Genomic DNA, 12,923 nt, shown 5'->3' with positions numbered 1-12,923 from the left:
GATTAAGTTTTAGCACTTTTTGTTTTTGCTGTTTATATTTGAGGTTGTCTGATGTCAAGAACCATTTTCTGTGACTTTCTCACAAAACAATATGTTTATTGTGTTGTTAGTTTAACGCGCAGAGGTTTGTGAGGGAGTTTGTTTTCAGACCGGAAGCTGCGCAGCATCTCTCGCGCTCTCTCACGCGTTCCAATCATTAGTAGAGCGCGCGACTGACAAACACTTCGCTCCGTTGCCTTAGAAACTAAACTAACTGTCCATAACTGTTTTTATTTCGCAGAAAACTACTCGATTAGTTTCGATTCTTTGACTTTTTAAATCACTTTTACTGAGGGAACTTTGGCTTGAAAACTTGTCCAATGAGTAATTTATACGAAAACATCGACGGTCAAGAAGATCTGGACTTTCCGTTACTTTTTCTGTACAACCAACCTGACCAAGGTTAGTAGACTAATTATTAATCATCATTTTAGAACTTTTCACATGCTTTCCTCTCATAACAAGTGTTTTTTTCTGTCCTTTATAATTTTTAATTGCATACAAAACAAATAATTGTCAAAGTATTAATCGTTTTACGTACAACAAGAGAAGTATGATACTTTATAATACTATGGTATGTGCATTCTACTCCAAGAAAATTCAAAGAATTAAATTATATTACTATTTTATGTGTATTATATTCCCATTATTAGTATTTTGCTTTGGAGATAGGTTGATTGGGTTTAAAAGTAGGTTACACAGATTGTCTGACACCAAAGATGTAACGTTAGTGGAAACTTTCACTGTTGCTAACCCTTTAATTCTCTAGTATTGGAGCCTACTTATTTACAGGAAACATTCAGAATTTTTATTATAAACGGGTTGATTGTAATGAAATGTTGTTAATGTGTTTTCCCATTTTTTTTTAGTTGATGACGCTGGCATCCCCTCCAGCCACGGTACCAATCAAACTTCCCCAATCACTTATCAAGACCCGTCTCTGTACGATGAGGAGTCTGCGTGCCAGCGTTCCCACCATCTCCCCACCGATGACCTTCTCACCTATGGCCAATCTGATTATAGACACCCCTCCATGTTTGCCAGCCACCCTGGAGCGCTCCAAGTCAACGGCCCGAGAATTGAGATCACCTGCCCTGACCTGTACCAGCATGACCATGTCCACACCAACCCTGTGGACATCAATCGGCCCATGCTTGACATCCCTTACAGGGAGAGCCAATGCCTCAGTCCGGCTAGTAGCACCTCGTCTACTAGCTGGCATTCAGATGGCTATTCTCCTGGAACATACTCCCCCTGCATCTCTCCCGGTGCTGGTGAAGGAACGCTAGCCGGATTGACCGAAGCCGTCCTTTGCCCAATGATGCAGGCCATCCAAGCTTCTGGTTCTCCCAACACGTCCCCTCGCACCAGCATCACAGAAGACACCGTCCTGGACCGCCGTCCCACCTCTCCACGTTCTCGCTCGGCTTCTCCGCAGGGGAAGCGCACTTACGCCGAGTACGAGACCCAGAGATCTCAAAGCCCCCGTTTTGGCCGGGACGAGCCCGCTGAATTCTATCCACTGGCAAACTTGGAGGAGACCATGAACAGCCTCAGCCACGGCTTGACTAAACCAATCCCTACAAAGATTGTCCGACCTAATCTAGAGTATTCTGTCTACACGGAAAGCCATGTGGGCATGTTCCCATCTATGCCGGAAGTGAAAAAAGAATTCACTGTAGAACCGTGCTATTTCATGCCTGCCAACTGGTCCAGTCAGGCTCTTGCTGGGGTTTGTAGGTATGATATAATCGATCAATTGATCAGTCCAGTGACAAAGCAATGGTCTTACATTTGTTTCATTTAACAGGCTTTATACACTTACACTCGTAAAAATAAAGGTATCTTTATGCATGACATTAAAATGTTTGCACATCTAATCGTGGCCCCTATGCATTTTTATTGCCAGAAGCTGCTTATTATTAAGTGATCTGTGATGGTTATTGTGACTAAACAGTATCTCATCTCTTAGTATGCCTGTGGCTGCCTTGCCTTCGCCGGAATGGCCTCTTCCCTGCAGCACTGAGCAGTATGAGCTCAGGATAGAGGTTCAACCCAGACAACACCACCGGGCCCACTACGAGACAGAGGGCAGCCGAGGGGCCGTCAAAGCATCTACTGGAGGCCATCCTGTCGTTCAGGTAAATCGAGGACAACGCTGTGTATTTAGAAGAAAAGTCAAAGCCGTGGGAGGGCGGAAAGGTTGGTTTTGTTTGGTTTTGTAAGGATGCGTGGGGAGTGAATATAACAATTCTCGAGAATCGCTGTAAATGTGCGAGAACGTTTGTGAGAGTGATTGAAAGTGTCTGTGAAACTGAGGCGGCTGTCAGTGAAGAGGTTGATAACAGAAACAAGGGGAAGATAGAGAGAGAGAGATAATGCAATGATTGTGGTGACGTTATTTCCCTGTTACGGCGCGAAGTGCTGTGTCCACATTTAGGGAAATGAGGATCCGTGTTTTTGTCGTTGCTATCGCTGAGACAATATGTCATATCATCTGCACTGACTAAACCTTTCACTCAGCTAGTATGCATATCTCACACAGAGTATCAGTATCGTATCTGTTGAAAATGAAGATAAATGACTTCATACATTCACTAAAAATCACCAAAGACACTGGGCAAAAAATTTGCATTGAGATACAAATACAGGCACTTTTTGAAATGCAAAATCTTTTGTTTATCTTCAAATGCTAGTTCATCCTTTGATTGCTGGCATACTGTGAAGCATGTGCAGATATAAATTGTGGTTTACGAACTGTCTCAGTTGCGAGGGTACACCGGGACGGAGCCGCTGGCTCTTCAGGTCTTCATCGGCACGGCTGACGACAGGAACCTCAGACCTCACGCTTTCTACCAGGTCCACCGCATTACCGGCAAGACCGTCTCCACCAACAGTCAGGAACGAATGCTGAACGGAACCAAGATCCTAGAGGTGCCACTGGAACCCAAGGAGAACATGAGAGCTGTGTAAGAAGATTATGATATCACGTAAAGACGACTGGGGCAAGTTGTCACATGCGAGAAGTTATCTCAAGTGCTGAATCTCAATAGCTTTTGAGTCAAATATACAATTGCACAAATCCAGCAGTGGTTTTAAATGCCTAGTTCTATACTCTTGTACATTTTTATCATTTGTGTGAATTTTATCTTCCAAACTAATTTATTATTTATCATTTCTTCTTGGCAAAAACAGTAGCTTTTATATTATATAATTGTTAAAATATAGATGAAGCCATTAAATAGCTTATAACATGCATTTATTATGGCAGGTTTTCTTTGTGACAACTTACCCCATATAATGTAAAAACAGTACATGCTATTGGATAGCATCATTCTTGATCGGTTTTGTAGATTTTAGTGTATGTGCCTGAAACTGACTTTCAATAATAATCCTGGAGAAATATTCTGTAAAAAAGTGACAAATAGCCCAAATTATCTTAATTAAATAGGTAGTTGATCACTTCCATTCTTAGAATATAAAAAAGAAGCCCAGAATTGATAAAAACAGGAAAAGGAAGTGATAAAAGAATCAATGATTTGCCTGCTAAATGTTTGTTCACATTTTTAGAGTTGACTGCGCTGGTATCCTGAAACTGAGAAATGCCGACATTGAGCTGAAGAAAGGAGAGACGGATGTGGGGCGGAAAAACACACGAGTGAAATTGGTCTTCCGTGTCCACGTTCCTCAACCCAGTGGCCAGTGGATCTCTCTCCAAGTGGCTTCGCAGACTATTGAATGCTGTATGCATTAAAACGTTTCATTTAAGACTCACTATTTTAAGCATACATTTTAATGCATGTATTTTGCATTTATAAAATCTTTTTTCTATACAGAATTGACAAGTGGCCAACCCATTGTAATTTATATTATTATATTTTTTTATATTTAACATTTTTTAAAGTTATGTTTTACATTTGTTTTAATATTATATATTTAACATGTACTCAAAAATCTGTAGGTTTTGTAACTGGCACCAAGCAGAATGGTGCACTTGTTATTTGGCCAATCACGCACAGTCATGATGTTGATGATATCAGAATGGTCAAATATCGTATTTTCAATATTAAATGCATGAATGCCATGGGTTTTGTTACAGCTCAAAGGTCTGCTCACGAGCAGCCAACGGTAGATCATTATGACTTGGACCACTGTTCGGTTCTGGGTGGACCGCAGATGATCCTCAGGGGCCAGAATTTCACATCAGAGTCCAAAGTCATCTTCTTTGAGAAAACGCATGGTGAGTAAAACTCTGCAGCGAGAGGTTTGGTCACACTTGTTTTGATTGTAAACCAATGTGTATTTCAGTGGCTAATGTGGGTGTCTAGAGAGCAAAGAGGTCATCAGTGGCTCCAAAAATGATTCGGACACACTTAAAAATGTCTGAATGTAATTGCGTCAGGTTATAAACTAAAGACAGTTGATTTTATAGTTTGTAATTTGATGCTATAACATTTTGACTATTGCAAAGTATCCAAATCCTTTTTGGAGTCTTTCTGATGTGACTCACTAGTCTGAAAGACACACAGCCTTCAATGTTAGGTCTACAGTTTCCGTGAAAACTAATCGGTTAAGGTGTAAATTCAGTTAGAGAGATGTTAATCTCACTTTACATGGGTGAATAACTCAAAAAAAGCTGACAAAATGTGAAAGTAGATCTTCACCTTCTGATTTTATGCTGCAGCGTGTTAACAGCTCCAACCATCGACATATAACTCTTTTAATATTTGACTTCTCCAGGCACTATCAGCCATCTGTGGAGAAAATTAGCATATGATTTGTTTAAAGTTGTATTGATATGCTTTGCATATGCTGAAAAATGGTGGTCCAGGCTGGAGCCATGAGGCTCTGGGTTGCATGGTAGACTGCAGTATGGTTTGGCCAACCTTTGCAACAACACGAGTGAAAAAAAGATAAGCCTTGCAAAGCTTGCATAAACACACACACACACACACACATCTACATAGCCGACAGTTTGTCTGTCAGTGTTTAAAGACGTCAGAAACCTCAGAACCAACACCTACGCACTCTACATAACGTTAAGACATTAATTATTTTCCAAACAGCTGTTTATTGGTAGTTGATATTAAATACTTTTAGAGAGTTGTCATTTCTAATTTCATGTTAAAAAGCTAAACTCTAAATCAAAAACTACTCTTAATAATTTACGCATTATTTTATAATTATTATGCATGCACCTTTAATAATGTCATATTATTTAAGAGTCTACATAAAGGCAGTAAGATGGTTAAAAACAACATAAGCTAAACTTAACTGATTTAAAATCAATGTTTGCTTTACAGCACACAGCATATGTACATAAACATTGAAATACATGTGGAAGTACATGCATGAAAAATTAAATAGACAGTTAGAAATTTAAATAAATGAAACTGGCAAATGCAAAACCAATTAAGGATTAAATTAAATGAAATCAAATTAAATTATTTGTGGAAGCACCGGAAATCATCCAAAATATTTTGAATGCATCCAGCAGAAGTTGAGTGAAATCTCAGTGTCACAGAATTTGAGGACAATAGCAAATATCAGCCATGACTCACACTGACATCCTATAAAGACAGCCTACACTTTCTGACGCACGCAAAGTTTTAGCTGCACTTTCCATTTAGGTGTGCAGTGCGGTGCGAGAGGATGTGGTTATGCTCTGCACAGATAGCATCTACAAGCACAGAGACTCTTTCCTTTCCTGTACTCAACGTGAGGGTTGCAGAGCAGCAGTAGCACAGCAGGAGAATGGGAGTTTCATCCACTATGCATGAAACTTTCTCTCTGTTGCTCATGTAGAAGTCGCAGACCAGATATTTGTTGTGGTTTCCAACATTAAATAGTGAGAATATACATGGGCGTGTGTTTGTGAGCGGATGTAAATTAACTTCTAAGTTTAAAAAAAGTACACTACCCTTCAAAAGATTGGGGTCAGTAGGATTTTTTCAAATGTTTTTGATAGAAGTCTCTCACTAGTCTTTTTGATAAATTTTGATAAAAAATACAGCAATATTGTGAAATATTTTTGCAATTTAAAATAACAGTTTTCTATTTTAATATTGTAAAATGTAATTTATTCCTGTGATCAAAGCTGAATTTTCAGCATCATTACTCCAGTCTTCAGTGTCACATGATCCTTCAGAAATCATTCTAAAATGCTGACTCTAATATGCTGTTATTCATAAGGAATATATTAATCATCTTATGTTTGAAAAATTATTTTTAGTTTTTTTTTTTCAGCATTCAAATGACTGTTTCTTTGTTTTAGTTGACTTACAGTTATGGGAGGCTGAGGCGAAAGTTTACAGAGACAAATGCACGTCTGTAAGTACTTCAGACTATTTGGAGAGCAAAGTAATACATAGCCTTGAATAAAGCTGTTAAATGTAAGTTGTGTTTCCTATTAGAACATACTGTTTCTGGAAATCCCTCCATATCGAGACCCCAACATCTACCACCCAGTCAAAGTTAAATTTCACGTACTGAATGGGAAGAAGAGATGCAGCCAGCCTCAAAACTTCACCTACACGCCGCTCTCAGGTGAATCCTTCATTCTCTTTATAAACAAATATACTTACGTTTTTCTTTTAAAATGATCTAAATTATTCAGAATTACAACACCATAGCAAGTTTTGAACCGTGTTTATTTTTTTATTTTATTTTATTTTTTGGGGTTATAGACCTACTTATCTCTTTTTTTGTTCCAAAGAAACATATAGTATTGACAAATGACAAGTTTACAAATTTAAATGAGTTTACTAAGGGCAAATGTATATTTTTAGTAGGGCTGTGCAATTAATCGCATGCGATTTATCATTTGCATCTCATCAGTAAAGCCGGGTCTGTGATTAGTAGTAAATCTGTGTATTAAATGCTGCTCCATCTGAAAGCATGTGAAGGAGATTTACTACTAATCACAGAACCGGCTTTACTGATGAGATGTGAATGACAATAGCATGCAATTAATTGCACAGCCCTAATTTTTAGGTACTATAACTGCTTCTCTTAAAGAAACACTCCGCTTTTTTTGAAAATAGGCTCATTTTACAACTCCTCTAGAGTTAAACAGTTGAGTTTTACCATTTTTAAATCCATTCAGCTGATCTCCAGGTCTGGCGGTAGCAGATTATTTTAGCATAGATCATTGAATCGGATTAGACATTAGCATCTCGCTCAAAAATGACCAAATAGTTTCGATAATTTTCCTATTTAAAGCTTGACTCTTCTGTAGTTACATAGTGTACTAAGACCGACGGAAAAGGCCCATTTGGCTAGGAACTATACTCTCATTCCAGCGTAATAATCAAGGAACTTTGCTGCCGTACCATGGGCGCAGTGATATTACGCAGCGCCTGAAAGTAGTCCCCAGCTAGGTAACTAGTTATGATATAGCCTGCTACCGCCAGAACCGGAGATCAGCTGAATGGATTCAAAAATGGTAAAACTCAACTGTTTAACTCTAGGGGAGTTGTAAAATGAGCCTATTTTCAAAAAAGGTGGAGTTATGCCAACAAATTATGCCTTCCTGTAGCTCAAATAATAGAGCATGGCGCTAGCAACGCCAAGGTCATGGGTTCGATTCCCGGGGAAAGCAAGAGCTGATAAAATGTAAAAACTGTAACTTGAATGCAATGTAAGTCGCTTTGGATAAAAGCGTCTGCTAAATGCATAAATGTAAATGGTCTGTTGTTTTAAAACTGATTTCCTCTCTAGTGCCACAGATTAAAGCAGAGCCGGTTGAAGAATACCAATACACACAGTTAGACTATACCAGGCATCCCATTATGGGCATCTCTCCTCCCTCTTGCCATCTCGCAGACGGTTACATGGTGCCGAGTGGCCCGTCATACCAGCGAGCTCACTGCATGTACCCTGCTGCCCCACAACATGCACCCATGCGCTACCCGCTGGATCACATGGTGCCAGGAGTTCTCGCCAGCTCCCCGGCTCACGCAACCTCTGTGTCTACATTTGTGCCCAACACCTACCAGCACACCATAGTGGGAGACAGCTTCCAAACGGCCTCCTCTCTGTTTCCCACCCTCGATGTCTCAGAGCTCTGCTCCGCTGCGGCCCATCAGAAGGCGTACGGCTCGAGGGGGTCTCCAACCACAGGGAGATCCCCTCCGGCCCGCAGCCATCAGCAGACATACCTGCCAGTGCAGCACCAGAGAAACGTCAGTCCTGTGAGAGTTCCCATCAAGCAGGAGAACCTGGATCAGGCCTATCTGGATGATGGTTTGTGTTCTTATCATTCAGTATATATACTGTTGTGCTTAACAGTGCTGGATAGTAACTGATTACATGTAATCTGGTTTAATCATTTTTTTTACTTGTATTTACTTGTAATTAGATTAGATTACATTTTTAAATGCTCTTAATTAGATTACAGTTACATTTTTATGGATTACTTGTAGGGGTGAGCGATATGACCAAAATCTTATATCACAATATGAGTCATTTTATTTCACGGTAATGATATACACTCACCTAAAGGATTATTAGGAACACCTGTTCAATTTCTCATTAATGCAATTATCTAATCAACCAATCACATGGCAGTTGCTTCAATGCATTTAGGGGTGTGGTCCTGGTCAAGACAATCTCCTGAACTCCAAACTGAATGTCAGAATGGGAAAGAAAGGTGATTTAAGCAATTTTGAGCGTGGCATGGTTGTTGGTGCCAGACGGGCCGGTCTGAGTATTTCACAATCTGCTCAGTTACTGGGATTTTCACGCACAACCATTTCTAGGGTTTACAAAGAATGGTGTGAAAAGGGAAAAACATCCAGTATGCGGCAGACCTGTGGGCGAAAATGCCTTGTTGATGCTAGAGGTCGAGGAGAATGGGCCGACTGATTCAAGCTGATAGAAGAGCAAATTTGACTGAAATAACCACTCGTTACAACCGAGGTATGCAGCAAAGCATTTGTGAAGCCACAACACGCACAACCTTGAGGCGGATGGGCTACAACAGCAGAAGACCCCACCGGGTACCACTCATCTCCACTACAAATAGGAAAAAGAGGCTACAATTTGCACGAGCTCACCAAAATTGGACGGTTGAAGACTGGAAAAATGTTGCCTGGTCTGATGAGTCTCGATTTCTGTTGAGACATTCAGATGGTAGAGTCAGAATTTGGCGTAAACAGAATGAGAACATGGATCCATCATGCCTTGTTACCACTGTGCAGGCTGGTGGTGGTGGTGTAATGGTGTGGGGGATGTTTTCTTGGCACACTTTAGGCCCCTTAGTGCCAATTGGGCATCGTTTAAATGCCACGGCCTACCTGAGCATTGTTTCTGACCATGTCCATCCCTTTATGACCACCATGTACCCATCCTCTGATGGCTACTTCCAGCAGGATAATGCACCATGTCACAAAGCTCGAATCATTTCAAATTGGTTTCTTGAACATGACAATGAGTTCACTGTACTAAAATGGCCCCCCCAGTCACCAGATCTCAACCCAATAGAGCATCTTTGGGATGTGGTGGAACGGGAGCTTCGTGCCCTGGATGTGCATCCCACAAATCGCCATCAACTGCAAGATGCTATCCTATCAATATGGGCCAACATGTCTAAAGAATGCTTTCAGCACCTTGTTGAATCAATGCCACGTAGAATTAAGGCAGTTCTGAAGGCGAAAGGGGGTCAAACACAGTATTAGTATGGTGTTCCTAATAATCCTTTAGCTGAGTGTATATCACAATATAGTTATTTTTGCTTACAATAAGTTTTTATACATTTTTGATACCATAGAAATGTCTAAATTCTTGTCACCAATGTCACAATATCACAAAAAACTAATACTAGCCTAAATTAAAAAAAAAAACTGAAGCTCACTGAAGACAAGTAAACCGTACAGACAGCAGGAATATTAGACTGCTGTCACTTTAAAAGCTACCCGGATTCAATATACTGTTACACACGTGTTTTCTTTCTCAGCTGTTTGCTTTCAGTTATGACCTAACTTATTGTGTTAACGAGGATATTTGCAAAGATGCAATACTTTTTCTTCCACCTTTTTCTTGCCGTAAAAATGGGGCGACCATTTGTAAATTCTATGGGTCTAGCTTCCGGTCTCATCCGCGTCCAGCTATTTTTAGCTGTACAAAACAGTTCAGTTTGCTGCTTGATATTGAAAATTTGTGTCTTACGATATTATTTTAATGTATTATCTTAATTATGAACACGCTGGTTTGTAGTGCAAACAGTTTTACTGTTGACTGCACGTTGTTATTATTCTTGTTATCTATAACGGAAGTCTTGCCTATAGACTTACTTTCGCGTTGAAGAAAAAGGTGGATACAAGTGTGTACATACAAGTCCTATAAAGTGGCAAAAATAGCTTGGTTCAATACTCCCGTGATCTATGAGCACCGTCTTCATGTGCACGGGCTTCTCTAACAGCGCTCAGAAACAGTCTCTCAGACAGCATGTGCATGTAGTGAAATGAGTTCTCTTTTGCTGCTTATTGCGCTTCAATGGCTTAAAATCACTTGTTTTAAACGGCAATACTTAAAAACATGTGCAAACGATTACCGATTAGTTGTAACAGCACAATTTCTACCAGTTAAACATGTCTACCAGTATATTGCCCACCCTTAATTACATGATTACGTATTATTGACAGAATGGCAGCAAAAGCATCATAATCTATCTATTTTCCCTAATTCATTTTTTTTTTTTCATTTAAATTTTCCTTTAAAAAAAAATCCTACTGTGTGTCATACCATTTAGCTTTGACTATATTCACAGTATGGCCATGTAGTTGTCATGTAAATAAATTTGTAAATATATATATACTATATGGAAATTGATAAATTTATATACTGTTAAAAACAGATGTACTGTGAGCAACAAGGTTATATGCTTTTGTTGAAGCATCATCCTGGTGAGAGTCTACAACATATGAGTTTTGAACAGTTTTTAGTTTTAGGTGCTTTTTTATTTTTTAGTTATAGACCTATAATAAGGTAAATTACAAAAAAAAAATTGACATCAAGATTTTAGTTGATATGATTTTTAGTTTATAAATTTATACGAGTGTATATGGGGGAAAGGGTATATTTTCAACACTATAATTTTAAGAACCACATTTACTTTTTAGTTTATTATTGGATATTTATCAGTTAATATGAGCTAAATTGTACCATGATTAGTTGTTGTTTCAGATGATTTGTGTCTAATGTATGCCGGCTCTATATGGGTCAGTGCTTCAGTTCTGCCAGAGCCTGTTCAATACTGAGCTCTAACAGACCTAAAACACACACAGGGACAACCAGGACACACCATCGAGCTCTCAGGAAAGCATTCAGTCGCCAAATAAACTAAACGTGTTCTTTATTCACGTAAATGTAGTTGATATCGCGAGTGAGCCATATTTGAATAATATTACACCACATATGTAGGTGTTTTTATTTGCGGTGGCTGCGTGGGCATTACAAAGAATCACACCCCCGCTTCAGCTTCTATTTCAGGCTGATTATACCTGTAAACGCTACCCCTCGTGTCCCCTAATCTAATTTTAGTCGGAAAACTTTCCATTTTTAGCCCACTAACTCGTCTCAGAACAACAGGAAGCTGAACCAAATCAAGCACGAGAGGGGCGCATCAGACTCTGTGCCGCCGGCTAGCGGACAGTCGGTGTATTGCAGCGTGTGATTGTGGCGCAGACTGCAGTGACTGACCGCGTCTGTGGAGGATGCATCATACAATGCCTTCAAAGTCTTGTTAGTAAGTTTGATGGTAGAGCAGGTGGAAATGTTGGATCTGATCACTTAGTAAAGCAGCAGCACGTATTCATGTCTGGAACAGAAGATTAATACTTAGTCTTTGATTTGATTATGTCATTAATGCTGAGCAATAGTAATAGTAATGCACACTTCAGAAAACCCAGAGTTTCTGTATGAAGGGAACACAATGAGTTGCATTAGCAAAGAAAAAAGTTTGAAAATACAACTTACAACCAATATCCATGACTTTTTTTCTCTTCATTTTACCTAAATAAGACTTGAAAGCTTCGCTTCAAACCAACTGTGCCTTTCTTATATCACACTGCAAAAAAAGTGATGTCTTACCCATTTTTGTTTTCCACTGCAAATGTCTAAAGATTCTTAAATTAAAATGCATTTACTTGAGCAGCAAAATGAATTATTGTTTTCCGTCAAGTTGATCAAAATAAAGTGAGTTTATAGTTTAAACAAGGACAAATATCTGCCAATGGGCTCAAAAAATACACCTAATTCAAAAGGAAACAAGTTTTCATATCTCATTGACAGATACTTGCTCGTTAGCGCACCTAATTTTGGTTTCATATCTTCATTTTGCTTCTCAAATAAATGTATCTTAATTTAAGGGCTTTACATGTTTGTATTGGAAAACAAAAATACTGACAAAGATATTTTTGCAACATTTAATGCCATGACTGTGAATTTATGACTTTTTATTCTGATTTAAAGACTGGCAGAAACTCTGTTAACGTCACTAATGATTGTTTTTATTTTCCTTGCAGTGAATGCTGTTATAAGAAAGGACCTTGTTCATAAAAATAATCTCTGATGTCAGTCGTGGAAGAGAAATCATCATCCTCTCAAGACGTCTTGGCATTGATATCTAGTTAAATGAATGGTTTTTCATATTGTCATGTACACAAAAAATTGACCAGTAAGATCATGTTAGATATATTAGTGTGCTTTACTGTTGTTTATATATATATATATATATAAAAATATATAATGCCTATTTTCTCAAATCATGTTCTTATCAAAATTTGACCTTGTAGACATATTTATCGATTGTATTTCAAATAAAATTTTTAAAGTGTCTGTTTTTGTTTTAAGTAATAAGCTGAAACTTGAGTAGAAACCAACTA

General features: G+C 38.8%; 1 protein-coding gene across 1 annotated transcript; it reads left to right on the top strand.

The window, feature by feature from the left end:
- The first annotated feature begins 195 nt into the window (after nucleotides 1-195).
- nfatc2b (nuclear factor of activated T cells 2b) lies at nucleotides 196-12,876 on the top strand. Its single transcript, XM_079378113.1, has 10 exons — nucleotides 196-441; nucleotides 909-1,779; nucleotides 2,012-2,180; nucleotides 2,806-3,008; nucleotides 3,610-3,782; nucleotides 4,139-4,279; nucleotides 6,314-6,369; nucleotides 6,453-6,585; nucleotides 7,759-8,283; nucleotides 12,564-12,876. The coding sequence occupies exons 1-10, from the start codon at nucleotides 360-362 to the stop codon at nucleotides 12,608-12,610; spliced, it is 2,400 nt and encodes a 799-aa protein (XP_079234239.1). The 5' UTR covers nucleotides 196-359; the 3' UTR covers nucleotides 12,611-12,876.
- The last annotated feature ends 47 nt before the right edge of the window (nucleotides 12,877-12,923 follow it).

This window comes from Barbus barbus (genome assembly GCF_936440315.1).
Source record: "Barbus barbus genome assembly, chromosome: 25".
Taxonomy (NCBI): Eukaryota; Metazoa; Chordata; class Actinopteri; order Cypriniformes; family Cyprinidae; genus Barbus; species Barbus barbus.
This window is presented reverse-complemented; position numbering and strand designations above follow the sequence as displayed.